This window comes from Heptranchias perlo, chromosome 9, assembly GCF_035084215.1.
Source record: "Heptranchias perlo isolate sHepPer1 chromosome 9, sHepPer1.hap1, whole genome shotgun sequence".
In the NCBI taxonomy this organism is placed as follows: Eukaryota; Metazoa; Chordata; class Chondrichthyes; order Hexanchiformes; family Hexanchidae; genus Heptranchias; species Heptranchias perlo.
In genome coordinates, this window is record NC_090333.1 from 32444991 (window position 1) to 32472456 (window position 27466).

A 27466-nucleotide genomic window follows, 5' to 3' on the forward strand; every position below is an offset into this window, starting at 1 on the left:
ACATTGGGCGGTCTGTCCCTGGAGTTGTGTTTCTGTAAATTACTGGCGGGCGCCTGTTGTCGATGTTTAAGTATTGAGTTTTCACTAAATATTCATCTGCCCTTTATTTCTGGGTGAAGTTTGGGTGAATCCACCGCCAGCGTTTATCATTGGGCCCTGAAGGTATGTCCTGCAGCCGGTGGACCCAGGTGGGCAAACCCGGGTCTCCATTAGTTTAGTTTATTTTAGTTTAATAGGGTCTGAAGCAAACATTTAATAATTTCAAACATTGCTTATGTCTCCTTCAACATAAGAAAACCTCGCTGGATTGTGATTTATATTTGTGTTTGAAGAGCTCATCACTGTAAAGCAGAGCAAAATCCTGACACTAAGATTTCAATAAAGTATAATGGTGAACTCCTGAAATGTTTGTTCTAAGTCCACCTTCACTGGGGAAAAACACCGGGCAGGATAATTATGATTTTAATCTTTCCAAAACTGAGTTGTGTTTGGAGAGCATTTTGATCTGCATGATATTAGGGTAAAATACTGGTGATTAAAGGTCTGTCACTTAGTGGAGAGAGAAGTTCAAGGTAACTAATTAAGAGCATCACACAACAGTCATTTGTGAAAGTGGGAATTTTCTTCCAGCTGCTTGCACATTGGTACCAATACTTTACATACGTCTGGTGCAAAACCTTAGACACCTTTTGGTCACCTGTCCTAATACCTCATGTGGCTTGGTGTTAAATTTTATTTGATAACGCTCCTGTGAAGTGCCTTGGGACGTTTTATTATGTTAAAGGCGCCATATAAATGCAAGTCGTTGTTGTTGGATCTAGACCAAAGGTGACTTACTGAAGCTATTAGCCAACAAAAATATAATTGTCATGATCTGGAGGATGTTGAATTGGGAAAGGTAATCCCAAAATGTATTGTGCAATTAATAGGACAAATATATAGAGTTAGAACCATGGAAGTTTAAAGCACAGAAATAAGCCTTTGGGCTCATTGTGACCCTGCCAGCTCTTGCTAAAATAATCCTACTACCCTGCTGTCTTCTCCATGGGCATATACCTTCCTCTGCTTCAAATATTTATCCATCTTCCTTTAAAAGGTACAGCAATCTCTTCAATTGCTTTATTCCATGCTCTAACTCTCCGTGTGAAGAAATTTCTGCTCACAGCTCTCTTCACCCGCTAAATAAATGTGTTGCAGTTTACCTGTTGTGCACAATGCATGTATGTAGTTTTGTAATTTCATATGAACATTTTTAATTATCCTTAGATGAAAATTATTATAAGCAACTCAGGAAGCATTTTAGTGCTCATTGGATTACAGGAAAGAAATAGAACCATAGATAAGATACAGCACAGAAGGGGGCCATTCGGCCCATCATGTCTGCGCCGGCTCAACGAACAACCAGGTGCCCATTCTAATCCCACCTTCCAGCACCCGGTCCGTAGCCCTGCAGCTTACAGCACTTTAAGTGCAGGTCCAGGTACTTTTTAAAAAGAGTTGAGGGGCCCTGCCTCTACCACCAATTCAGGCAGCGAATTCCATACACCCACCATCCTCTGGGTAAAAATGTTTTTCCTCATGTCCCCCCTAATCCTTCCGCCAATCAGCTTAAATCTATGTCCTCTAGTTCTTGAACTCTTCGCTAGGGGAAACAGGTACTTCCTGTCTACTCTGTCTGGGCCCCTCATAATTTTGTACACCTCAATCAAGTCTCTCCTCCGCCTCCTCTGCTCCAAGGAAAACAACCCCAGCCTATCCAATCTCTCTTCATAGCTGCAATTTTCAAGCCCTGGCAACATTCTTGTAAATCTTCTCTGCACTCTCTCCAGAGCAATTATGTCCTTCCTGTAATGTGGTGACCAGAACTGCGCACAATACTCCAGCTGTGGCCTTACCAGCGTTTTATACATCCCTGCTTTTGTATTCTATACCTCGGCTAATAACGGAGAGCATTCCGTATGCCTTCTGCACAATCTTATCTACCTGTACTGCCACCTTCAAGGACCTGTGCACATGCACTCCAAGGTCTCTCACTTCCTCTACCCCTCTCAATATATCCCCGTTTACTGCGTATTCCCTTTTACTGTTTGCCCTCCCTAAGTGCATGACCTCACACTTCTCCGGGTTGAACTCCATTTGCCACTTTTCCGCCCACTCCACCAACCCATTGATATCTTCTTGGAGTCTACAGCTATCTTCTTCACTGTCAACTACACGGCCATTTTTGTGTTGTCTGCAAATTTGCCAATCATGCCCCCTACATTCAAGTCCAAATCATTAATATATACCACAAACAGCAAGGGACCCAACACTGACCCCTGTGGCACACCACTGAAAACGGATTTCCATTCGCAAAGACATCCATTGACTTTTACCCTTTGTTTCCTGTTACGGAGCCAATTTTGGATCCAATTCACCACATTTCCCTGTATCCCATGGGCTTATACCTTTCTGACCAGTCTGCCATGTGGGACCTTGTCAAATGCCTTACTAAAATCCATGTAGACAACATCCACTGTACTATCCTCATCAATCCTCCTTGTCACTTCCTCAAAGAATTCAATCAGATTTGTAAGGCATGACCTTCCCTGAACAAATCCATGCTGACTATCCCTGATTAAACCATCCCTTTCCAAGTGACAGTTTATCCTATCTCTCAGTATTGATTCCAGTAATTTGCCCACCACCGAGGTAAGACTGACCGGCCTATAATTGTTCAGCCTTGCCCTTGTATCCTTTTTAAACAACGGTACTACGTTTGCAGTCTTCCAGTCCTCCGGTACCTCCCCTGTATCTAGTGAGGATTGGAAAATGATCCTCAGAGCATCCGCTATTTCCTCCTTGGCTTCCTTCAATAGCCTAGGAAACAATCCATCTGGCCCTGGTGACTTATCAACTTTCAAGGATTCCAGTCCCTCTAGTACTTCCTCTCTCGTTATGTTTACCTTATCCAATATTTCACACCTCTCCGCTTTAACTACTACGTCTGGATCATCCCTTTCCTTTGTGAATATGGAGACAAAATATTCATTTAAAACCCTACCCACATCCTCTGCTTCGACACACAAGTTACCTCTATCATCCCAGATAGGTCCCACCTTTTCCTTAGCTATCCTCTTAATGTACTGATAAAACATCTTTGGGTTTTCTTTAATCTCACTAGCTAATATTTTTTCATGCCCTTTCTTTGCTTTCCTTATTACCTTTTTTATGCCATCCCTGTACTTTCTATACTCCTCTAGGCTTTCTGCAGTATTTAGTTTTTTGTGACAGTCATAAGCTTTCTTTTTCTGCTTTATCTTTCCCTGTATACTTCTAGACATCCAGGGGGCTCTAAATTTGGCAGTGCCACCCTTTTTCTTTGAGGGGACATGCCTGCATTGTACCCGTAGAATTTCACTTTTTAGTGCATCCCACCGGCTTGCCACTGATTTCTCCTCAAGTAGTTGTGTCCTGTCCACTTCTGCCAAATCACCTCTTAGTTCTGTAAAATTTGCCTTCCCCCAATTTAAAACATTTATTCCTGATTTAACTCTTGTCCTTTTCCATAATGATGCTAAAACTAACTGAATGGTGGTCACTATCCCCAATATGGTCACCCACTGTCACTTCACCCACTTGCCCATCTTCATTCCCAATGCAAATAACTTGCATTTACATAGCATCTTTCACATCTTCAGCATATTCCAAAGCACTTCACAGGCAATGAAGTACTTTTGAAGTGTAGTCACTATTGTAATGTTGGCAAGGGTCAGCTGTGACTTTGTGCTCAAATCTCTGGAGTGGGGCTTGAACCCACTACCTTCATGACTCGGGTGAGATTCCTTCCACTGAGCCAAGGTTGACATCTTATAATAGGCCTTACCTTTCACTTCCACAGAATTGAATGCAGGGCTGGCTTTGGGATTATTGGGTTTAATACACGTAGGTGATTTGTAGATTCCATGAAATGCATCAGTGTGAATGTACAGCCTGGAATTGGCTGTGATCTTTTCATTCTTAAGTCAGAATAATATTCATTTCAGGAGGTACAGGGCAAATGCATTACATACAAATATTTGCTCTTATGCTATAAGTTTCCTTTATCACTGAACTACGTTACAGAATTTTGAACGCATTGATCTCCAGAGAATATAATGAGCAAGTTGAGAACCACAGTGATGGGCAGAAAAACAACATTTAAAAGAAAGGAAAATGAGAAAAATTCTCCACAAAGGAAGAGATCATGTCGTGAACAGATCAAAGAAGGTGTGCAGTAAGGTTTCAGATTGTTGTTAACAATTTCATTTGACCTATTAAAAACTTGTTTATTTACTGATTCTAGTTGAACTGATTTTTGTAGTTTTCTGAAATTTATGTGCTATCTTTTTTTTGTGAGATCTCTTTTTGGTGTTTTTTTATATGTTTTTGAAGGCGATGGATTCAGTGCACTCAGCATCCTCTTCAAGCAGTCCCAAGTCAGGTATAATGTGGCCAAAGTGCACAGTAAGGATTGAGAAGAGCACTGTCACTCTTCATGGTAGCATTTGTATTTTTCACCCCACTCATTCTAATGAGTTCTGAAGGAGGTTACTAACTCCGGGGAGTTCCGTGATGTGGACTTGCACTCACTGGGATCTCTGTTGTTACTGCCCATGCTCATTTCATGTACAATACATCCAGCCGTCAAAAAGCAGAACATTTGACTGGACTAGATTTAACGCATGGTCCCGGAGTAGCACAGTTACTCTGTCCCGTGCCACTTCCCTGAAATGTGTTCTTTTTTTAGCACAATGGACTTTAAAAACGGTCTCAAAATGCTGGGCTGGGAGCTGCCGGGTACCCTTTTTGGGAGGTTTACGCTTTGGGTATATCCTGTGCCAGAGCTTTCCAGTTGTGGGATATCTGTACATTTTGGAACAAGGGGTAGGCTAATTGGGATTGTATCAGTAGCAGTGTCGGGGTCAGCAGCACAGGAATGGGGCTGACTGTGTTCGGATGCGTGGCAAATTGGAGGGAGGAGAAAGAGGGAGATGGTGGGTTGAGCAGGATTGCAAGGGGAAAGAGAAGGGTGGAAGAGGGGGGAATTACGCCTGCAGTGAAACAAGACAGTTTTGGGGATGTTTCCTGCACAATGTGAGACTGCTAAAATAAATCTGGAAAATGGTGTGAAACTTAGGACTCTTGGGGGTGAGAGTGAATGCTGCCTGCCAAATAGATACTGTTTGGCCCATGACTGTAACAGGCACTAAAATGAATAGCTTGTTAGAGAAATAAAAATCTTAATCTGCTTAGCAAACCAAACAAATCTCATTTGTTTGAGACTCATTCATTTTGGTTTAAAATTTGACGTAATGTATCCTATTATGTATTTTAGTCTGGAAAAAGAAATGCCACTCCATGGGGGCTAAATTGAGCTGCATAGTGCTTGTTGTGTAGGCGCTACGTGGAGTCCTAAGGACCCAAAACGGTATCTGCGACGCACACTTCTGGCGTGACGTACGCAGGACGCCATATTGGTAAAGGCGTTTGTGCGTGTGCGCACTTAGCGAACGCCGGCAGCATGTAAAGTAGGGAGATTATGCAGTAGATCAGTGTGCAACGCTGATTTAAAGGGACAGATGTGATTTTGGAACTCCATGCTCCAGCCAACGCACTTTCTTAACCTCTCACAGCTGAACATGTCTTAAACGGCATGGAGGACCCCCCCACACCAACGCTATTTAAAGGGATCATGCAGGATTAATAGTTGCTGGATTATTGCTTCTGGCTGCTGATGCATTTGTACCTGTTTTTGGAGGTCTCCTATACTCGAATACTAGGACTAGGTGATGTAGTCTAAAAATTAGAGCCAGGCCTTACAGGAGTGAAGTTTGGAAACGCTTCTACACGCAAAGTGTGGTAGAAGTTTGGAACGCCCTTCCTCAAATGGTAGTTGATGCTAGCTCAATTGTTAATTTTAAAGCTGAGATGGATAGATTTTTGTTAACCAAAGGTACTAAGGGATATGGGCTAAGGTGGGTATATGCAGTTAAGTCACAGATCAGCCATGATCTCATTGAATGGCAGAACAGGCTTGAGGGGCTAAATGGCCTACTCCTGTTCCTATGTTCCTGTAATAAAGTTTCTATAGTCTGCAGGGAGTGGGCTGGCTAGCTGACAGGCAACAGCAAGGGCACAGATGGAGTGGCAGGAGTGGCAGGAATGCTGTCATCCTGAGAGAGGACAGCAGATTCATGTTCCATGGAGCCACTGCCATTTTCTGCCTTCTATTATGCTCTACCTTCTCCTGCAAGAAAGCGAGACGTGTCGGTGAGTGTCCTGCAAGGTGCCTGGGTGATATGGCTGTCATGGTTGAATAGCTTTGCCAGTGTGTGTGACCTGTGAGTTGTGGGTGTGCGGCTTGCAACATTGGTAATGTGTGAGGGTGAGATGAAGCATCTGATTGGAAGAGTTGAGTACTGATTGTAAGAGTTTGTTGGTAGGTGGGTGATGGGGGTGTAGTGCTGAGCAACCTTTATTCAATGTTTTGAAGGAACCCAACAGTTTGTAAACTTAAGGACAGGAGCTGCATTTGTGTTTTACGTGTGCGATTTCTGATCTCCGTTCAGACTCGTCCCTTATATTTTGAAAATATAAGAGTCCCGCAAACTTTGAGCAGCTAAGTTGTTGCTCATTAAAAAAATTCCAGAGTTCCCATCATCACCATGTTTCACTATATTGCAGCACAGATTCACTTCACCATTGACTTCCACCATTTCCTGTAGCCTCAGTGCACCTTCCCTTTAAGAGGTGCAGGCTGCCTTTAAGTGGTGCTAGCCACTTGCAATACCTGCCCTCTGCTGGTGAGCAGCCACTCAACAATGCAGGTAGGGCTGGCTTCACGCAGCCATCATGTAAAATAGCAGGCAGCATGAATGTTATGTGCTACCTGCATCTCAATGTCCAGATGCGGATTAATTGTGCACCATGATCCCCGTGCCCGTTTTCAGGGGTTATCGAATTTAAACCCCCCCCTATATTTAAATGGGATTACAATCAGGCTCACTATGTTTGGCCATGTACCTCACTCCCAATATCCCCTGACATTGATATGTGTTCGCTTTCAATACATAAAGTGATTATGGCCTGCAATTCTCTGTATATCTATAGTAACTGCCCAATGTTTCTGATTTGTTTTGTTGTCTTTATTGCCTTTACAGAGTTACCAAGGGATTTATCTATCAAGGAAAACAGCTACCATTCTTTTAAGGATCTCATTGAAATCCATTCCATTAGGACGAGCCTGCTCTCCTGGTATGATAAAAGCAAACGGGAGTTACCCTGGAGGAGAATGGTATGATGAGTGTCCAAATTTCATTGTCTCCCTCCCCCCCAAATTGTTTGATTATAATAAAACTAAGGGTTGTTGTTCTGTAATGTTTATTAAATTAATTAATCATTTTATTTTCTAGGCTGTGACAGAGTCTGATTTGAACAAGAGGGCTTATGCAGGTATTGAGAATTACTATATTCTCCTCATTCCCATTGTTTTGCCTTTTGTTCTTGCATCACCTTTTCCTGACCAAGAAGGCAGGCTGGTGACCTGCTTCTGGGCCTCTCCCAATGTTACTCTTTAACAGGATCAAAAAAAATTGAGTTCACCCTTCTTTGCAGCAGTACTTGGCCTTTTCTCAGACTCCCCCATTGGTCAGCTTAGACCAAATCCTCGCCACAAAGGGAATTCCAAATTCCATATCCCATAATGACAGGAGGGCAGCTATTTTCTCAATACAGTATCACTCTAAATGGCCAAGCTCCTCTGCCAGGCACTGAGGTGACCAGTATTTGCTCATTTATAGCTCCCCTTATTGCTGTCTTTACAATGTCATGCTCTGTAGTTCGCCTAGGAAGGTATGACAGGCTGGATTGCATATTTTTCCTGCGCATTGTATTTAATGATCAGCCAGTGGAGATGCACTTTCTGCCCCTCCTTTCACTATAAATACTAAAGTTTATTCAGTAAGTTGTTTTGTATTTTCTCCCTTTATATTGGTCCCCTTGCTCCTTTTACCCTTCCTCAGCCTCTGCTTCAAGGCACTGCCAATGTTTTTCTGGCAGCTAGAAGATGTGTGAGAGCTGCTTAGTTACTGACTCTTTGATTTTTCTCTCCATGAGAAAATAGCTATCCTCCCGTCAGCACCTCTCCCAATAACACTACTGAGATCATCTGAGATTGTAGGCACCACTGGGGGTTTCCTCATGCCATCTCTGCATCTATTGTAGACTAATTGATAGAGATTGATTGCTATGATTAGTCAACAACTCCATTATCGTTTCATGCGACTACTAGGATGGTAGAAGGCGAACTAGATGGACCTCGGTCTTTTTTCGTCAAGCACTTCCTATGTATCTTTTTCCTTTTTATGAAAATGTTCTAATTTTTAAAAATCTTGGCCTTATCCTCCTTCACAGTTTGGGTGTCAGAGATCATGTTACAGCAAACACAGGTTGCCACAGTGATCAACTACTATAACAAATGGATGCAGGTGAAAAAAAATAGTCTCATTGGTCTCATTCTGAGAATAGTTTTGGTTGGTACAGACAGCATAAGTCTTAACGTCCTGTCACTGCTTTCACTTTCAGAGATGGTCGACCCTGCAGGATCTCGCTAAAGCCACTCTTGAGGTAAAAGGTGTTTCGGTCACCTGTTTGTATTAATTTCCATGAACCCTTTGAGAACTACTGTTGTGTTTCTGCAAAAACTTTTAAAACGTTTTTATTGAGCAAATGCTGTGAACTGAGAAATTGCTCCATAGTTTCTAAAGTTTCTTTAATTCTATGTCAATGTTGTGGAGATCACGTTCTAAAAGAAAAGAACTACTTGAGCATTTTTACAAAACTTTATTCAATCTTTATGAAATGTTTCAAAGCGCTTCACACAATGAGTTAGGTAAAGCCAATTATGTGAAGATTCTCTGGTTTGCCCATGCCCAGCACAAAAGCCAGTTCAATGGGCATGCTTCCTATAAAGTTAGATCTTGTATGCAAAGTAATTTGGGATAGCGCGCCCAAGATGGACAATGGATCCATTTGTTGTCTGGATTTAAGTGAAGGATTTCTCCAATGTGTCCACATCACTTTAGAAGATTATTAATATCAGTCACATCCGATGCTTTCATAACAGACTTGACTATGAACCAGGTTTATTCATTGATATTCATTCGCAGAAGCACCTTTGAACCTGTTTTTGAAAGGGTTAAACAGGCAGACCCACCAGTTGAGTTGCTTTGATTGGTTTTCTTTGCAGATTTTTCTTAAAGGTCAAAACCGTAACTGGTACAATCAAAAATGTCACACTCTTGTATCTATAGATCCCTTTGAAATATAGTCCCTCCCTTTTGAGAAGTCAGTTTGCAAGAAATCTGCACCTTACTTGAATGATGAACAATCAGCTTCTTAACATACTCAAAAGTGTGCCATTGGCCACCTGTGGTGGGCTGCTCTGATCAGAATATGTTGCAGTGATGCATGCTAGTTATTTCTCGCACTTGGGTGGGTTTGATAACTGTTTATCCAGATGTACACATTTGTTGGTAATTGGCTGTATTGACTTGACTGGCTTTTTCCTTGTACACTTCACGCAGAGCCATAAGAATAGAAGCCATTCTCCAAACTTGCAGTTGTAGAAGCCATTTTGAGTTTTGTAGTGTCTTTCTTAAAATAACCTATTTTTAAACTAAGAAATGTAACACAAACCTCTTTTTAAAAAAAAAATTAAAACAGAGTCTTTTGTGAAATGATAAAACATGTCCAACCTTCAAACGTCGCTCGCCTCTACAGTGATAGAGTGTTAATCTGACTTAGTTCAATAATGTGGCCCTGCAGGCATCATCAGTAAAATTCAAGTAGATCTTTTGGTATTATATTCACCCCCGTCTCAGGTACCTCCATGGTGTAACGTAAAAAATTATCTCCTTAATGCTGTTCTTGCAGGAAGTTAATGAAATGTGGTCAGGACTTGGATATTACTCCAGAGGAAGAAGATTGCATGAAGGAGCTCAAAAGGTACCTGAAGCATCCTTACATGACTGCTGTGGTTCAGATGATATCCTTTTCATCTGTGCTTTTATTTTAAAAAAAAAAGTTGGTGATTTGGTTGGAGAGGAATTTATAAATACATTTTAAAATATTTTTAAAATTCTGGCAGTGTGCAAGGGCCCGATTTTACCAGGGGTGCGGGTTCCCAGCGGGTAGGCCAGCAGGCAACACACTAATTGGAACCACTTACCTGCTCCTCCGGGCTCCCTGCTGCTGATCTGCGTGTCGGGCAGGCTGCGCATGCGCAGTAAGATCTGTCAGCTGGAGGCACTCTATTTAAAGGGGCAGTCCTCCACTGACACATGCTGCCACAAACAGAAAAAATTACAGCATGGAGCAGCCCAGGGGGAAGGCTGCTCCCAGTTTAATGATGCCTCACCCCAGGTATCATTAGATGGGGTGAGGAGGAGGGGGAGGACAGAGATCTTCCCCCCGGCGGCCGGGAGGAAGCGGCCTGCCTCTGCCACCAAGAAGGCCTGGCTCGAGGAGGCAGAGGAGATCAGCTGCGCCACCAACATATCGCCCACCTGCATACAGTGCAGGAGGCGCACCAATGACCTCAGTAGGTCAGCCACAGTGAGAACACGTAGTCTTTCCCCTACACTCCGCCTGCCACAACACTGCCCCCACCCCACATCTCCTTCGGCACTGCCAACACTACTCTGTCACATGACCCCTCATACCCACTCAAACCTCATCCTCATCTTACCTTTTTTTTTATTCGTTCATGGGATGTGGGCATCGCTGGCGAGGCCGGCATTTATTGCCCATCCCTAATTGCCCTCGAGAAGGTGGTGGTGAGCCGCCTTCTTGAACCGCTGCAGTCCGTGTGGTGACGGTTCTCCCACAGTGCTGTTAGGAAGGGAGTTCCAGGATTTTGACCCAGCGACGATGAAGGAACGGCAATATATTTCCAAGTCGGGATGGTGTGTGACTTGGAGGGGAACATGCAGGTGGTGTTGTTCCCATGCGCCTGCTGCTCTTGTCCTTCTAGGTGGTAGAGGTCGCGGGTTTGGGAGGTGCTGTCGAAGAAGCCTTGGCGAGTTGCTGCAGTGCATCCTGTGGATGGTGCACACTGCAGCCACAGTGCGCCGGTGGTGAAGGGAGTGAATGTTTAGGGTGGTGGATGGGGTGCCAATCAAGCGGGCTGCTTTATCTTGGATGGTGTCGAGCTTCTTGAGTGTTGTTGGAGCTGCACTCATCCAAGCAAGTGGAGATTATTCCATCACACTCCTGACTTGTGCCTTGTAGATGGTGGAAAGGCTTTGGGGAGTCAGGAGGTGAGTCACTCGCCGCAGAATACCCAGCCTCTGACCTGCTCTCGTAGCCACAGTATTTATATGGCTGGTCCAGTTCAGTTTCTGGTCAATGGTGACCCCCAGGATGTTGATGGGGGATTCGGCGATGGTAATGCCGTTGAATGTCAAGGGGAGGTGGTTAGACTCTCTTGTTGGAGATGGTCATTGCCTGGCACTTATCTGGCACGAATGTTACCTACTCACCCCGCCACTACCACTCAACCCAATCCTCATACAATCTCATGGCTCTATCCCATACTCACCCTCTCGTGCATCTCTCTCACGGCCAGCCTCACTCAACCTGCCACCACCTGTGCTGCAGCCACAGGGCATGCATCACATATGCGCAGTAGGAAGCGTAAGGCAAACGTGTCGTGAGCATGAAGGGGATGCACAAGGGTGTTTGAGGGTTTGTCATGGTTCTTACTTCTATTGAATTAAAGAACAACTCACATCACACATTATATTGGCTCCACTAGTGCCATGTCTTCACGAATCCTGTCCGGTTTGTGCAATAATGCCCGCTCCTGGGTATCCCTATGAGGACCCACCACTGATGCCACCCATTGTGTCACTGCAGAGTGGGTGTAGGTGTATTTGCAGGGCTCATCTGCGCAGACGACTGAGCGACACCGGGGATGTCCCCGGTTGCAGCCTGGAAGGCTGTGGGGGTGCCCTCACGGGCACCGAAACCCAGGGGGCGTCGGGCCAAAGCATCTACCAGGTCAGGGCATGAACAGGAGCAACCTGCCACCGCCTCTGCTGGAGCCACAGGGGTAGCACCACGTAGGGGTACCAGGAAACGAAAACCCAAAGTTCCGTGAGCACACCGGGATTGCACCAGGGTGTTTGTCTATTTGTTATCTTTTTATTTCCAGTCTTTGAATGGCAACACGAAATAAAGTCACTTTTTCTCACCGATGCTGCCACCTCTTGTCCATAATTCTGAGGGTTGTGCGCCTCATCATGACGACGACCACCCTGTCCCACCCATTGGGCATAATACAGTGGGTGCAGGTGTACAGGCACCACTCTTCTGTGGAGGGAGCCTGTATGGACCCTCGTCTGTGCACGTTATGACATGTGAACGCCTCACACAGTGTGATGTTAGGAGAACCGTTGGCATATGAGTGCATCCCTGGCCTGACGAGCACGCAGGTGAGCCGGTGTTCGGGCCATGGGTCGTTCCTCCTCCTCTCGCTCCTACTCCTCCTCTTCCTTCTCCTCCTCCTCCTCCTCATTGTCGTCCTCAATGTGGGTGGCGGGTGTGCATGGGGCCTCCTCCAGTGGCACCCCTCTCTGTAGTGCCATGTTGTGCAGGGCACAGCAGACAACTATAATTCGTCCCACTCGGAGTGGCGTGTATTGGAGCGCTCCGCCGGAACGATCAAGGCACCTGAAGCGCATCTTGAGCAGCCCTATAGCCTGCTCAATTGTAGACCTGGTAGCAATGTGGCTGTCATTATGTCGACGCTGCGGCTCGGTAATGGGGTTCCTCAGAGGTGTCATAAGCCACGTGTGCAGGGGATATCCCTTGTCGCCGAGGAGCCAGCTGTTGCCGGTGTTGGGTGCGTGGAAGAGGGGCGGGACGGTGGACTCCCTGAGGACGAAGGCATTGTGGCAGCTGCCAGGGTATCTGGCACACACGTGTAGGAATCTCTGGCGGTGGTCACAGATGAGCTGGGCGTTCATGGAGTGATACCCTTTCCTGTTGATGAACAGCCCTGGCTCATGTGGAGGTGCCCGTATTGCTATGTGGGTGCAATCGATTACACCCTGCACCCGTGGGAAGCCAGCCACGTCATGGAATCCAACCGCCCTCTCCGTCTGGCTGCGCTCATCCATGGCGAAGTTATGTAGGTCGAGGCCCTGCGGAACAACCCATCGGTGACCTGCCTTATGCACTTGTGTGCAGACGACTGAGAGACCCCGGTGATGTCCCCCGTGGCACCCTGGAAGGATCCGGAGGCGAAGAAGTTGAGGGCAGTGGTGACTTTGACGGCGACGGGTAAGAAGATGCTGCTTGGTCCATCCGGGAGCAGCTCGTCATTAAGGAGGCTGCAGATGTCGGCGACTACCTGGCGGGTGACTCTGAGCCTACGTATGCACTGCTGCTCAGAGAGGTCCATGAAGCTGAGCCTCAGTCTGTAGACCCTGTGCGGAGGGTAGTGCCTCCTGCGACGCATCTCTCTTTGCGGTTGCCCTCCATCCTGCTGTGCAGGTGGATGTGCCACAGCACTGTGTTGTGGGGATGCACGTCTCTGAGGCGGACGGCGTGGACTGCGAGGCTGCTGAGGCTGGTCATGCTGTTCGTCCTCCGAGGATGTCAACGCAGCACCCATCTGGCAGGTGTAGGTCTGCGGGGTTGTGCACGGTAGAAAAGTGTGTCCTCGCACAGGGGTTGCCCTTCCACGCCGGTGAATCTTCTTGCTTGGAGGAGGGTGGTGGAGGGCAGGCGTTGCCCAATGTTACGGAGTGTCCTCCTGCGTTGGTGAAGGCTCTCCCCCCCCACCTGTGGAATGCACCTTGGCAGCTGCCACACGTCCGTTTGGAGTGAGACTGTTTCCCCCAGTATGGGAAACCGTCTCAGTTCAACGTAAAATCCCACACTTGTTAAAAAAACAACTCAATCAGGTCATTTAATGACCTGAAATAGCTAGATAAATACACTCAAGTGGAACCCCGCTGGCTTTAATTGCCTGCGGGATTCCCACCAGCGGGGGCTGCGCACGCACCCCCGCACATCAGCGCCGAACCCGGAAGTGGGCGGGATCGAGGCGCGATCCGATCCCGCTCCTCGATTCCGGGATTTTAGAGGCCCCCCCGCCGAGAACGCACCCGAGACCGGGTGCTAAAATCGGGCCCCAATAGTAAGTGTAGCAGAGTTCTGATGCTGCTATGCCACAGAATGGTAGGATTGAAGATTGCAACCACAATTCTCCATGTACTGAATTCCTAGTCACAGTCACGCTGCTGTGTAAGCACCATGCAGAGGCCACGCATGTCCTCACAAAAAGATGGGGGAAGTCAGAGAGTTGTCCTGGTCCATTCTGCACACTGCTGAGTGACCAGTTTCAGAGCAGCATTGGAGGAGAGCTCTGAATGTCACCTGTCCCATCCTTTTAATCAGGGATGGCAACTAGTACCATGAAATACTAGGAAGAGGAAAAGGAAAATACTTTCTTAAAATCCTGCAGAGTTATGCAATCTTCAAATCCTTGTCCCTCCTCATAGGTTGTGTCAGAGTTCAAAGGTGAGATGCCAAAGAGTGCAGAGGAGCTGCAAAAGCTGCTGCCTGGGGTTGGAAGATACACGGCTGCTGCTATTGCCTCAATCACATTTGGACAGGTGAGAAAACCGCATATTGGGGCTCTTCTCTCTAAGTGTGCTGCTACGCTCCTATATTTACTGTCAAGTGTATGCTATAAAACTTGCATATATCCATATTGTTAAGCCCTCTTATTAGGGAAACTGGACTTTATAGTGCAAACTGTATCTACTTGGTAAGTAACCTGTTTGCCATATTTTACTAGTTGAGGGCTCTGGGATGGGGCAATATTTTACTGTCAAGTACTCATTAGAAAAATCTAATTCTGTTTTCAATTTTAAAATAAATGAATGCACTGTATAGAGTTGTATTGATTCACACAGTTGAGGAAGATCCTAAATACTGAGCTAGCTGGTCTCAGTCATTCACCTTCTGGGTTTAAAATCAAGATTTGCCATGGAACTGTATTCAAGCAAGAGTCAGCGGAGGATTAAAAGGAGGAGTGAAAAGAGAAATGAGTGGGTAACATTTTTAGACATAGCAAAACAGAGTGATGTTACAGAGGTGCTTGTTTGAACTTCAGAGGAATAATTTCTCCAAGTTAAGACCCTCAGAAGAATAGGCCTCGAAGCAGAAGAATCTTTAAACCCCTGGACCATGGAGCAAAAGTTTAAATGCATCATGTCACAATAACAGTAACACAATGGGCACAAGGGTATTAGGGGAATATATAAGAGGAAACATCTATTTATTGGTTGGGAATTACATCTTGGAAAATACATCATTCAATGATATGCTTCTAAATCGTTATGAATTATTTATTCTCTTTTAATAAATCCAAAAATCTCTCCTTTCTGCTGGAAAAATTTGCAGCTGAGTATTCCTGCTTTGAACTCAATGCTTTGCTTGGTGTAGGTGACTGGAGTGGTGGATGGGAATGTAATCCGAGTGCTGTGTCGTAGTAGAGCGATCGGAGCAGACAGCACCAGCCCAGCAGTGACTGAAGGCCTTTGGTAACATTCGCTTTTCTCTTATTGATGTAATGTGTATACTGACCAGCAGCATGCTAAGGATTTTAAAGAACAAGGTGTCCCTTTCTGTTCTGATCTTTTATAATTCTCCCCTCCATCCTGGCATCATTCACCATCCAGGAGGGTGGGTGGTGTGATCACAGGCCTCTGACAAAACTGTTCGGTAAGAGAGAGTGTAACCAAAGGCTATTTTTTAAGTTCGTTTTCACTTTTGATCAGCACTTCCCATAATCCTGACTACTGTTAGGAACCCATCAGGCGGAGTTTTGCTTTAATTCTATAATGATAGCTATGCTATTCAGTCTTTGTGTAAAGATGGAACAGGTTAAAATCTGGATGTGATGTAATCAATTTTTTATCACCGACTACATCATTGTTCATCTAGTTTCAGTCTGTATTTTCTCCCCTTTTATTTTTTTCATGTTTCTTTATATTGTGCAGCATTTCCTGGCTGAAAGGATAGGCAGGCTTCATGCTCCCGGGCCCCTGCCTATGATTGGTGGCATGGAGGTGTGTGAGTCAGATTGTACGTTTCTCCACCCCTCCCCCCCAACCCTCTCTGTTGTAGGAAATACGTTTGGAGCAATTTCTCGTACCCCCTGCTCTCAAAGGCAAGGCTGAGATTGGGATGTAACTATGTAGAAGATTTCCCCTATGCTTTGTGTGCAATGAAATTGTAAACCTACTTTTCATAATGCACAGCACTCAAAACCTTTCCCCAAATGTAGGATGTTACCATTTGCAACTTTTTAAATCATCTTACCCTAAAATTTTGGCTTTCATATCGTAGATCACTTTCACGGGTGAGGATCAACTTCCCATACTTTCGCGTGTGTTTATCCTTGCAGTGAGATCTGGGTCAGCTTTTGGTAACGTACCAGGAAAACAAACAGCAAACCCTGTTTGATAATTGTTGTTATCTACTGGACTATCTTATGTCTCCAAAAGTTCTCACTTCAGTGTTTGAAAGCAGTAACACGCTCACAGATGCTCAGTTTGGGTTCTACCAGGGCCACTTGGCTTCTAGACCTCTTTACACCCATGGTCCAAACATAGACATAATCTGAATTCCAGAAGTGAGGTGAGAGTGTCTGCCCTCGATTATCAAGGCAGCATTCGACCGAGTGTGGTGCCAAGGAGCCCGAGTAAAACTGAAGTCAATGGGAATCAGGAGGAAAACTCTCCAGTGGCTGGAGTCATACCTGTCACAAAGGAGTTCCTCAGGGTAGCGTCCTAGGCCTGACTTTTTAAAAAATTCGTTCATGGGATGTGGGCGTCACTGGCAAGGCCAGCATTTATTGCCCATCCCTAATTGCCCTTGAGGGACTTTGGTTACGTGGATAGACTGGAGAAGCTGGGGTTGTTCTCCTTAGGGCCTAGAAGGTTGAGAGGAGATTTGATAGAGGTGTACAAAATCATGAGGGGTCTAGACAGAGTAGATAGAGAGAAACTCTTCCCATTGGCAGAAGGGTCGAGAACCAGAGGACACAGATTTAAGGTGATTGGCAAAAGTACCAAAGGCAGCATGAGGAAAAACATTTTTATGCAGCAAGTGATTATGATTTGGAATGCACTGCCTGAAAGGGTGGTGGAGGCAGATTCAATCGTGGCTTTCAAAAGGGAATTGGCTAAGAACTTGAAGGGAAGAAATCTGCAGGGCTACGGGGAAAGGGCGGGGGAGTGGGACTAGCTGGATTGCTCTTGCAGAGATCCGGCATGGGCTCGACAGGCTGAATGGCCTCTTTCAGTGCTGTAACCATTCTATGATTCTAATTAAAAGAGGACAAAAATGTTTTGTTTTTGTCACAGTGGGGAAGGCTTGTGATATGTATATTTTAATCTTACTCTTCATGGTGTTGTTTCATTGTAGGATGTTGGTCAATACCTTGGTGGACCCAGTTAGACCAGGAGACTTTAACCAGGCTATGATGGAGCTGGGCGCTACTGTCTGTACCCCCAAAGCTCCACTTTGTTCAGAGTGCCCTCTTCAGACCCACTGTAGAGCTTACCGACAGGTAGGTTTTGAACACTAGGTGAAAGAAATAGGTGACTGATGGATAAACCGTGCACTAATAACCAACTGTTGTACAAGTAACCGAGGAAATGACCTGTAGAACTATGGTTTTTCATCAGTTGGTTGACTGAGTCATTCATCAACATTTGCAGGATTGAGTGAGTGATCCAGAACTTTTCACAAGTACAGTGCACATCAAGATTTCAATCCCCAGCAAGCATGCCTCTAGACTGAAAGCTGCTGACTCGCCCCTAAGAAAAATCCTATCACTGGAGCTTTACTCTGCATATTACTTCTGCTAAATATGGTTTTGGAGATCTTGAGGTTGCTACTGGGTTAAAAATGGCCCTGACACCCTTCGCCTTTGGGTTTGATCAATTTGGTCATCCATGTGAAGATGAAGCCTGGAGACTTCGATCTGGTTTAAAAACTCGAAGAGCAGACTTTTTTTAACTGTGTGGTAGTTGGGAGGTGCGGGGCGGGGGAAGTAACAATGTACTGTAGGTAATGCCTTTACATCACAAGCTTTGGGTAAAGTTGAAGTCCAAAGAATTTGTGTCTGTGCTCTTTCAGGTTATGAAGGAGCGGGAAATAGTCTTAAAGAGACTTCTGGGAAATGCCACATCAAAGCCCTCCTCCACCCCAGACATCGAAGAGTGTGGTAAGAATTAACAATAAATACTGTGTCACTGTACAGTCTATGTGGGGTGATGCATTTTATTTAAAAAAAATTAACACTAGGAGCACATTGTACATGTAAGAAGTAATTTAAGATTCCTTTTTAAATCCTCTTCTGAGCCAAACACCAGGAGGTGCCTGAGAGAGGCTGCAGAAATTCGCCCTCTGATTTAAAATTCTCTTTTATTTTTTCCTACTGTCCTGAGAACAAAAATCCCATTTTTTTACTCGGTACCCTAGATCAAGAACTCACCATTTGGAGAATTGCAGAAAAATTCTCCCCCCTGATCCCGTCACATTGTTATTCTCTGGGAGCTGCAGCATTTGCACACAATCTTTAAATCTCTGGGAGCAGGGATGGCAGGAATCCAGCCCAGACTGATCGAATTAAAGTCCTTTGGAAGCCAAGCCCTAACAATGTGGTTGACCTTGATTCCCTGCCCAGTAAGTTTCAGAGGTAGAACACGTCATTGTACCACACTGCGTTATGATAGGCCATCTGTGAATACCCAATAAAGTAATATTTCGGTCTGATGTTGCAGGGAGCTGCTCCTTATGTTTACCGGACAAAGAATCCTGGGATAGTGGTCTTGGAGTAATGAATTTCCCAAGGAAACCTACAAAGAAACCACCACGAACAGAGAGAACACTGACCTGTGTGGTGACGCGGAAGAAGGATACTGATGATACAGAAGAATACTTCCTAGTTCAGAGACCCAACTTGGGTACCTACTGTTAACTGGAAACAATTTGGGGGGGTGAGGGGGGGATGGGGAGAGGAGAGAAAATTGTAATGCTATTGTGTTTGCTTTCCATCTTTTTGAGAGGTGTAGCAATATTAGTAAAAGATGGAAATTACTTCAGGTGTACGTGTCTTTGGAGTCAATACCCTCTTTTTTGGTATCTAGGAAAATATTCTACTGAATCAGTGAGAGCTCCAAGAGAAAATTCATAGATTCATAGCTGAACTCAACTGAATGCTTGATACATGTGTGTATTTGTTTAGGGGGAGCATAGCTCTACAGATAAAAGTGGGCAAAAGTGTGAAGCACAAGAATTACTGTAATATGGCAAAAATTGGTCATCTCAATCAGAGGCAATATATTGTGTGAGTAGTAGAAATTTTACCCGTTATGAAGTAGTAGTAATTTTGTGAGGTTATGCTTTCCCTACATTACAATGGTGACTGCAATTCAGTTCTTTCTTTCTTTCTTTCCTTCTTTTCCTTTTCAAACTGGAGCCTTGAAGCCATTCATTCATTGTGGTGTATCCTTCTGATTGTCAGGACTATTGGCTGGGATGTGGGAGTTCCCCAGCATTCTATTGGAGGCTGAGTTGACTGAAAAGAAGCAGAAGCACATCATTTTAGATCGGCTTACAGAATTAATGGGGAGTTCAGTTACAGACACGAATCTACAGCGCATGGGGGAGGTGAGTTTGGAAGCAACGCTGACTGAAAATGGAAGTCCCGCTCAATTTTCAGGAGCCCAGAATTGGATTGAAGCTGTCAAAGTACAGCAAATGTCATTGCAGTAATAATGTTAAGCCCCTAGATGGCTTTAGAATGATTTGTAAACTTGATTGGATGGTATAATATCATTGTGTTTACTGTGTTCTACTGACATCAACCAACCATTTCATCAACCTGTGTAAGGCCAGGATGGATTACCCGTTTTCTTTTTCTCTTTTTTTTAGGTAGTACATATCTTTTCTCACATTCACCAGACCTACCATGTGTACGGTAATATGCTTAGTGATACAACCACCGATTCTGTGAAGCAGGAGGAGACAGAACGTCCTTCCTTTCGCTGGCTAACAGAGGCTGAGTTTCATCAATCGGCTGTCTCTACAGCCATGAAGAAGGTAAAAGCTTGTTCAGCTGTCGAATCTGCTGAATCGCATGAGTGAAGAAACAAAACGAGACGGACAGAGCTCTGTAGTTGTGAACACTATTGGTCTCCAGGCTGATGCCTTGAGAGCTCGTCAGTGATGGTTTGCCACATCTGAGCAGCTCCTTTCAGCTTCACTGTGGCTGGTGAGGAGATGAAATTTTTTTTAGCCGGTAAAGAAGAACTTTCATGACTATTTTGAATTATGTAAATAGGGAAGTACTTTATACTGAAAGCACTCTTTCCTTTCCCCTCTCCACTATAGTGTTATTCTTAAGTCTGTCAACCGTGTACAATGAAAGTGGACTCTCTAAAGTCTTCAAAGGAGTAGAGGAGTTAGGGTTTGGAACCGAGGATGGAGGGAGTTAAAAATGGTCTGTTTAGGCCCTCTACGTGGACCTAAACAGGGTCAGCTAACTGAGCTGCATGGTCTTGATTCATGCTTTCTAATATTCTAAATTTTGTTACTAAGATTGTCATTTTAAAGCTTCAGCTTTTTATAATTGTGGATGCATCCATCACTGGGAATAAATGGGGCTCCTCTTGTTACCTCTGTAATCTGCGTGCACCATGCACCTCATCCAACTGAGAGAATAGACTGGACCTGTACCTCTGCCACTGATGTTCCATAACCTAGTATAAGAGTGGCCCTCCAATCATCACTCTGTGTATTGGCATGATTGAGATGAGCAGTGAGCTGTTTGAGGAGTTGTGGGCATGAACCCACATCCATGGGACAACATGTTGGAGCTCTGACACAATTGCCTCCTAAGGGTGAGTGATTTATATGTTTAGATCAGAGTTCACAATCTAACCTTTTCATCATAATTTCAGGTATTCCGATTGTTCAAACACTCAAGTAGGAACGAGAAACTGTTTGACAAGGTATGGAAGCTCTCGCAATTTATTTTTGCATGTTCCAGGTTATTTTCCACACGCTCCCATTTTAGTTTGTTGTGATATTAGATTTAGACACAAAGGCCCAATATTGGCGTGGAGGGTGCGGGCAAGGCTGAAAACAGCCGAAGAACCCGGCAAGGCCGGGGGCGCGGAGGTCCTGCCGATCTTAACGGCTGGACCTCATTAACACCTTTGTAGGTCCGTCTCCCACCCGGCAACTGGCCAAATGGACAGCCCGGCCGGCGGGCAGGAGGGAACACCAGCGGCAGGAGGCCACAGCCAGGGACCCTTGGGGACGGTCCCCGGCAATCAGGAGGGGGGAAGGTCGGCAGGCTGGAGATTGGGGCTGGGGGGAGGCCGAAGGCTTCCTTGAGGGGCCTGGGGAATAATGCTTCTCCTCCTGGTCCACAAGGAACAGCCACTTACCTTGGGGAGCTGACAGTTCTGCCTCCGTTTCGCTGTGGAGTTTTCCAATCCCTGGAAAACCCGTGCAGCAGCAGTTAACTTCAAATCAGGCTCCCAATTGCACCGTGGGAGCAAAATTTAAATATGTTAATTAAGCGCCCCACCTCTCCACGCCGGGAAACCTTGACGCTCCGATATCCGGCGGTGGGCGCGTATGTGGTGGGTTGGGGTCGCATTCCGTGCATTTCACTTTTTAACCCCAACCCTCTCCCACCTATCGTGAGCGGTTAATATCGAAGCCGAAGATTCACCAGTCCTTCATGTTACATTACTTAATTTAGTTGCATTGCCATCAAGAGGTGTGGACACGAGCTTGCTCCATGACTAAGTTTGTCAAGTGAATAGCTGAACCATGCAGTCCAGGAAGGTTCCTAGTTCAATGCCTGCTTTGTGCTGGTCTTAGCTAGGTGACTTTAAGGATGCAACAATTGCCCTTAGTACTCCAAATTTGGTGAAGGAAAATTGGCCAAGGCTACAGCTCCTGATTGCGTTCTGTGAGATCTGCTGGAAGTGTGCATGTGTAAATGTTGGGTGAGGATAAGGTTGGATTTGGCTGTGATTCTCTGTCATCAAGTAGCCTGTTGACACTCAGTCATGGCTTGTACATGAATAATGGCCACTTGTTTTTCCATAAAACAACTTATTTAGAATTTCCAGTTAAAACTAACATTGCACAATTTGCATCTTAATCCCTCTGTAGTGTGACAAGCAAAATCATGGCTCTGAAAAAAGTGGGGAAGAGCGAAAAAGAAGAAAACACAAAGCTCCAAAAGACAGTGGAGGGAGGCAGCTCTCAATGGTCAGTTTCTTCAGATCTGCTGCAAAGGAACCATTGTAGTCGGCCAGAGAGAGCAGTCGGATAATACTTCACCCTACATCTTAGACATCAATCCCAGTCCAGATCAAGGTAACCTAGAAAGCTGGTGGGTGAGGATTCCCATTCCCATCGAATTTCAAAGGTGGATGAGAATAGATGCTCTGTTCATGTCACAAGAAGCCCATTCACATGAGGCTAATAACACGCTATGTCATTTTCCACATTCAAGCAACATTTGTGAGTTGGTGATGTGCTAGTGTGTACAGTCCTAAAAGGGTTCACACCACTAATAGCAGTCCAATAGTACAGGGTTGTGTTCCCTGCTGCAGGTGTGAGCTGTTTATGGTTATGTTGCAGTTCACAAATAATAATCAGTTTTAGACAGTGAATAATTAGCTCTGCCTTGTACTGTGTATTCTGCCTTGCAAGGTGGCTTTTTAAAAATTCATTACATAAAATACACTGACCGTTGTTCCCCAGTAATCAATTGGGTTTTCAGTCGGTAAACTTTGTTCTCATTGCAGATGTTATTGCTTCAGCATGGACAACACACACATGCGCTGCTTATCACTGCCTGTCAGGGCATCCACCAGAAGCACAAATGTTGACCCAAAATAGAATAACCTCCCCTCCCCACCAAATTCTACTGTATAAATTAGAAATGAGAGCGATTTCAAAGCCCAAGTTTAAAATTTTGTCGACTACCTTGCAGTAAAATCAGTTTTATATTTCTTGAGATTGTCCTCATGTAGTAACAATATAGAATGCCCTGGACCTCAGTGTTAGCTTTGACAAATGGCGAGTGCCAGTATTGAGTCTCAGCACTGCAGGAAATTGAGCCTTAAGCTGTGTGTCAGCACTGAAAGTTGGGGAGTATCCTGCATTGAGTGTTGGCTCTGAGTGATGGAGAGCGCCCTGCATTGAGTGTTGGCTCTGAGTGATGGAGAGCGCCCTGCATTGAGTGTTGGCTCTGAGTGATGGAGAGCGCCCTGCACTGAGTGTCAGCTCTGAGTGATGGAGAGCACCCTGCATTGAGTGTCGGCTCTGAGTGATGGAGAGCGCCCTGCACTGAGTGTCAGCTCTGAGTGATGGAGAGCGCCCTGCATTGAGTGTCGGCTCTGAGTGATGGAGAGCACCCTGCATTGAGTGTCGGCTCTGAGTGATGGAGAGCGCCCTGCATTGAGTGTCGGCTCTGAGTGATGGAGAGCGCCCTGCACTGAGTGTCAGCTCTGAGTGATGGAGAGCGCCCTGCATTGAGTGTCGGCTCTGAGTGATGGAGAGCACCCTGCATTGAGTGTCGGCTCTGAGTGATGGAGAGCGCCCTGCATTGAGTGTCGGCTCTGAGTGATGGAGAGCGCCCTGCACTGAGTGTCAGCTCTGAGTGATGGAGAGCGCCCTGCATTGAGTGTTGGCTCTGAGTGATGGAGAGCGCCCTGCATTGAGTGTCGGCTCTGAGTGATGGAGAGCGCCCTGCACTGAGTGTCAGCTCTGAGTGATGGAGAGCGCCCTGCACTGAGTGTCAGCTCTGAGTGATGGAGAGTGCTTTGCATTGAGTGTCGGCTCTGAGTGATGGAGAGCGCCCTGCATTGAGTGTCGGCTCTGAGTGATGGAGAGTGCTTTGCACTGAGCGTTGGCTCTGAGTGATGGAGAGCGCCCTGCATTGAGTGTCGGCTCTGAGTGATGGAGAGTGCTTTGCACTGAGCGTTGGCTCTGAGTGATGGAGAGCGCCCTGCATTGAGTGTCGGCTTTGACTGATGGAGAACGCCCTGCACTGAGTGTCGGCTCTGAGTGATGGAGAGTGCTTTGCACTGAGCGTTGGCTCTGCACAATAGGGAGTGGACCTACACTGGGCGAGAGTACTGGTCATCATTGCCAACACAGAAACCAATCTAGAATCATTTTGTTCTTTAAGTCATTGTTGAAGTACATAAGTGTCAAAGATGTACTTTAATCTTGGAGGTCAGGTGACCATTATAAATGACTCAAGTTAAGGTTGCAGTTTCATCATCTGATTTTCCCTCCCCCTACAGTTATGTTATTACCTTTTAATCACTCCCAAGTATCCAGTTCTCTCTTAAGTCTGAATTCCTTGTCTTGATTAGATTACAGACTCTCTTCAGACTTTGTCATCAGAAAAAGAAATTCCACATGGTGCTGATAAAAACTAAAAGAAATTCTATAAAATGTGCAACTGAAATTACCAACTGGAGGGATTTTTATATACATTTTCAATTCATCTGCTTTTTATTTTTGCACAAGTATGAAGAACAGGTGTCAGTCCTTTACGTACACTTTCAGCATACATAGATTGTATATAAAATTGATTTTTACTTTTAATTTACTGCATTGTTTTAAATAAATGTTATTTTAACAGTATGCTTTCTGTTGGTGAAAGTTAGGATAATCCTGAATCATCTCTCAGGCAGCTTAATTCTACATTAATGCTATTAGCTCATGGCACCACCTCCCAGGTCCTTCTGTCTTTTGTGTTGATATTTTCCACTTGTCAAAGCTTAACAAAGGTCACGAGCCACACTTGGGCCGGTGGTAGACTCAACGCTCAAACTCACTGCGGGTAAACAGGGGACTGATTTTTTAATGATCCATCCAAAAGGTTCTCTGACGATATGGCACCATGCAGAGATGTTACACTGCGTCATGTCTATAAATTCCCCTGCACAACTAGTTTTTGATCTGAGCTGAACTGTCAGAAAGAAGTGTTAAACAAAACAGAGGTGCTTCCTCCCTCTGTCTGTACAAGAAGGGAGGGATAGTCAGAGGGCGAGGTTCTTGAACCAGCTAATGGCTGCATCATGAGACACTGGCTAACCCCTTGCAACAAGCCATTTACTGCCCCATCAGCAGTTGGATGTTGGGTAACATTGGAAGGGGGAAATATAAATGAATGAATGAATTTTAATGCTGTAATTCAGTCAGTCTGTCATTTGTCATTTGCTTGTATTCTTTGTCAAATTAATGTATAATGTTCTGGTTTTCCATCAAACTTCTTATCAAATTTCACTTCCATTGATTTCAAACAAACCTGCAGCATCAATGGGAGCTCCTGTTGTCACATGTTATACTACTATGGTAGGACTTCAAATAATGTTTTCAGAGTTTTTGTACTAATAATATTGGGGTATATTACACTTGAGAGGACTGGAATTTGTTATTAGTTCTTCTCGATATAACGCCAGCTGCCTGTTATTCACTGTTCACACTCTTACGCTGGGAGTGGTTTGTTTCTAAGAGAAAAAAATATGACTCTACTTGAGTCTGTGGAGCATCTTCACAACACCTTTTTACCTGTATTACTGATAACCAGTTTTGTACCTTTTAACGATCTTTGTTTTCCAAATAAATGCTCTGGAATATATTTTGCTTTTCTTTTAATTCACAATCTGAAACCTGCTGAATGCAGGGCAGCACATACAGAGGGCAATAAGAAAGAAAGAAGAAAAAGCTTGCTTCTAGGCTAATGAAGTTCTTTCGAGGCGTAGTCACTGTAGTAATGTAGAAAACATGGGAGCCAAATTGTGCACAGCAAGGTCTCCGAAACAGCAATGAGATAAATGATTAGATAATCTGTTTTTTCTTGTGATACTGGTTGAGGGATAAATGTTTGTCAGGACAGCAGGAGAACTCACCTGCTCTTCAAATAATGCCATGGGATCTTTTAAAAGAAAGAAAGACTTGCATTTATATAGTGCCTGTAACATCCTCAGGACATACCAAAGTGCTTTACAGTCAATTATGTACTTTTGAAGTGTAGTCACTGTAGGAAACATGGCATCCAATCTGCACATAGCAAGCTCCCACAAACAGTAATGAGATTATGACCAGAATATCTGTTTTAGTGATGTTGGTTGAGGGGTAAATATTGGTCCCAGCTCTTTTGAGAGCGGGGGAGAACTCCCAAGCTCTTCTTCGAATAGTGCTATGGGATCTGTTATGTCCACCTGATGTTTTTCTACATTAAAGGTGTTAGATAAATGTAAGTTGTTATTAATTGTAATTGTGGGACTGCACTCGCCTGGTACCATTCTTATCTATCCAGTTGTAGCCAGAGAATCACCTGCAATTGCTTGTCTTCCCACTCCTGCATCATTACCTCTGGAGTGCCCCAAGGATCTATCCTTGGCCCCCTCCTATTTCTCATCTACACGCTGCCCCTTGGCGACATCAGCTGAAAATACAACATCAAGTTCCACATGTACACTAACGACACCCACCTCTACCTCACCACCACCTCCCTCGACCCCTCCACTGTCACTGATTGGTCACACTGCTTGCCCGACATTGGATGAGCAAAAATTTCATCCAACTAAATATTGGGAAGACCTAGCCACCGACTCCATCCCTCCCCCTGGCCACTATCTGAGGCCGAACCAGACTGTTCACAACCTTGGCGTTCTCTTTGACCCTGAGATGAGCTTCCAACCACACATCCACTCCATCATCAAGACTGCCTACATCCACCTTCATAACATTGCCTGCTCCTGTGAAGCGCCTTGGGACATTTTACTACGTTAAAGGCGCTATATAAATGCAAGTTGTTGTTGTTATTTCTGTTTTTAAAAGTGATGCCAATGGTGAGATTCCTTCCTTTAAGTTTTATTTTGATTTGATTCTTCACTCTTTACCATATACTTCTGCTCCTACTTCTTCAAAATAAAGGCCTTGTGTTAGTCAAATTTCCATTTAACAAAGAAGTGCCCAAGTTTGTTAGAGATACATAATGCAACAAACAAGGTCATGAGTGTGTTCTTTTCACTTGTGTCCTGGAAACTCCTGGACAGATGACAGAGGTTCTCTTGCCGCATTCTGATGATGTGGTTGTCCACTGCTCTGTACGAGCAAGAATGTTTTCTTAATACAGGGATAGAAGTACTCTTTTGTGTGCTGGGTTGCTATTACTGGCTGATACCATTGGTATATTTGTCAGGTTATTAAAATTAGTCTCATGATTACAGCTGTTGTTAATACGGTGCTGGGATTTCATGGACCCATTGCACTCGGGTAGAAAACATGGCTTAGTGGACTGTGT

At 44.9% G+C, this 27466-nt stretch overlaps 1 protein-coding gene across 2 annotated transcripts; it reads left to right on the top strand.

Moving 5' to 3' along the window:
* mutyh (mutY DNA glycosylase) lies at positions 1 to 25795 on the top strand. 2 transcript variants are annotated; one of them, XM_067990137.1, is made up of 16 exons: positions 1 to 162; positions 4105 to 4248; positions 7182 to 7315; positions 7434 to 7473; positions 8434 to 8507; positions 8605 to 8646; positions 9955 to 10026; positions 14592 to 14705; positions 15541 to 15638; positions 17527 to 17671; positions 18244 to 18331; positions 18891 to 19073; positions 19634 to 19779; positions 20044 to 20211; positions 21072 to 21122; positions 22303 to 25795. In XM_067990137.1, exons 2-16 carry the CDS (start codon positions 4137 to 4139, stop codon positions 22438 to 22440), a joined length of 1605 nt encoding a protein of 534 aa, XP_067846238.1. In that variant the 5' UTR covers positions 1 to 162; positions 4105 to 4136; the 3' UTR covers positions 22441 to 25795. The 2 variants fall into 2 exon arrangements, with proteins under 2 accessions (XP_067846238.1, XP_067846239.1); XM_067990138.1 differs by lacking the exons at positions 1 to 162; positions 4105 to 4248; positions 8434 to 8507 and having other exon boundaries at positions 7281 to 7315.
* The last annotated feature ends 1671 nt before the right edge of the window (positions 25796 to 27466 follow it).

Coding starts and splice junctions, on each gene's coding strand:
- mutyh (XM_067990137.1), top strand. CDS start 4,137: ATGAGCAAGTTGAGAACCACAGTGATGGGCAGAAAAACAACATTTAAA. Junction 4,249..7,181: donor TCGTGAACAGATCAAAGAAG/GTGTGCAGTAAG, acceptor TTGCCTTTACAG/AGTTACCAAGGGATTTATCT. Junction 17,672..18,243: donor ACTGTAGAGCTTACCGACAG/GTAGGTTTTGAA, acceptor GTGCTCTTTCAG/GTTATGAAGGAGCGGGAAAT.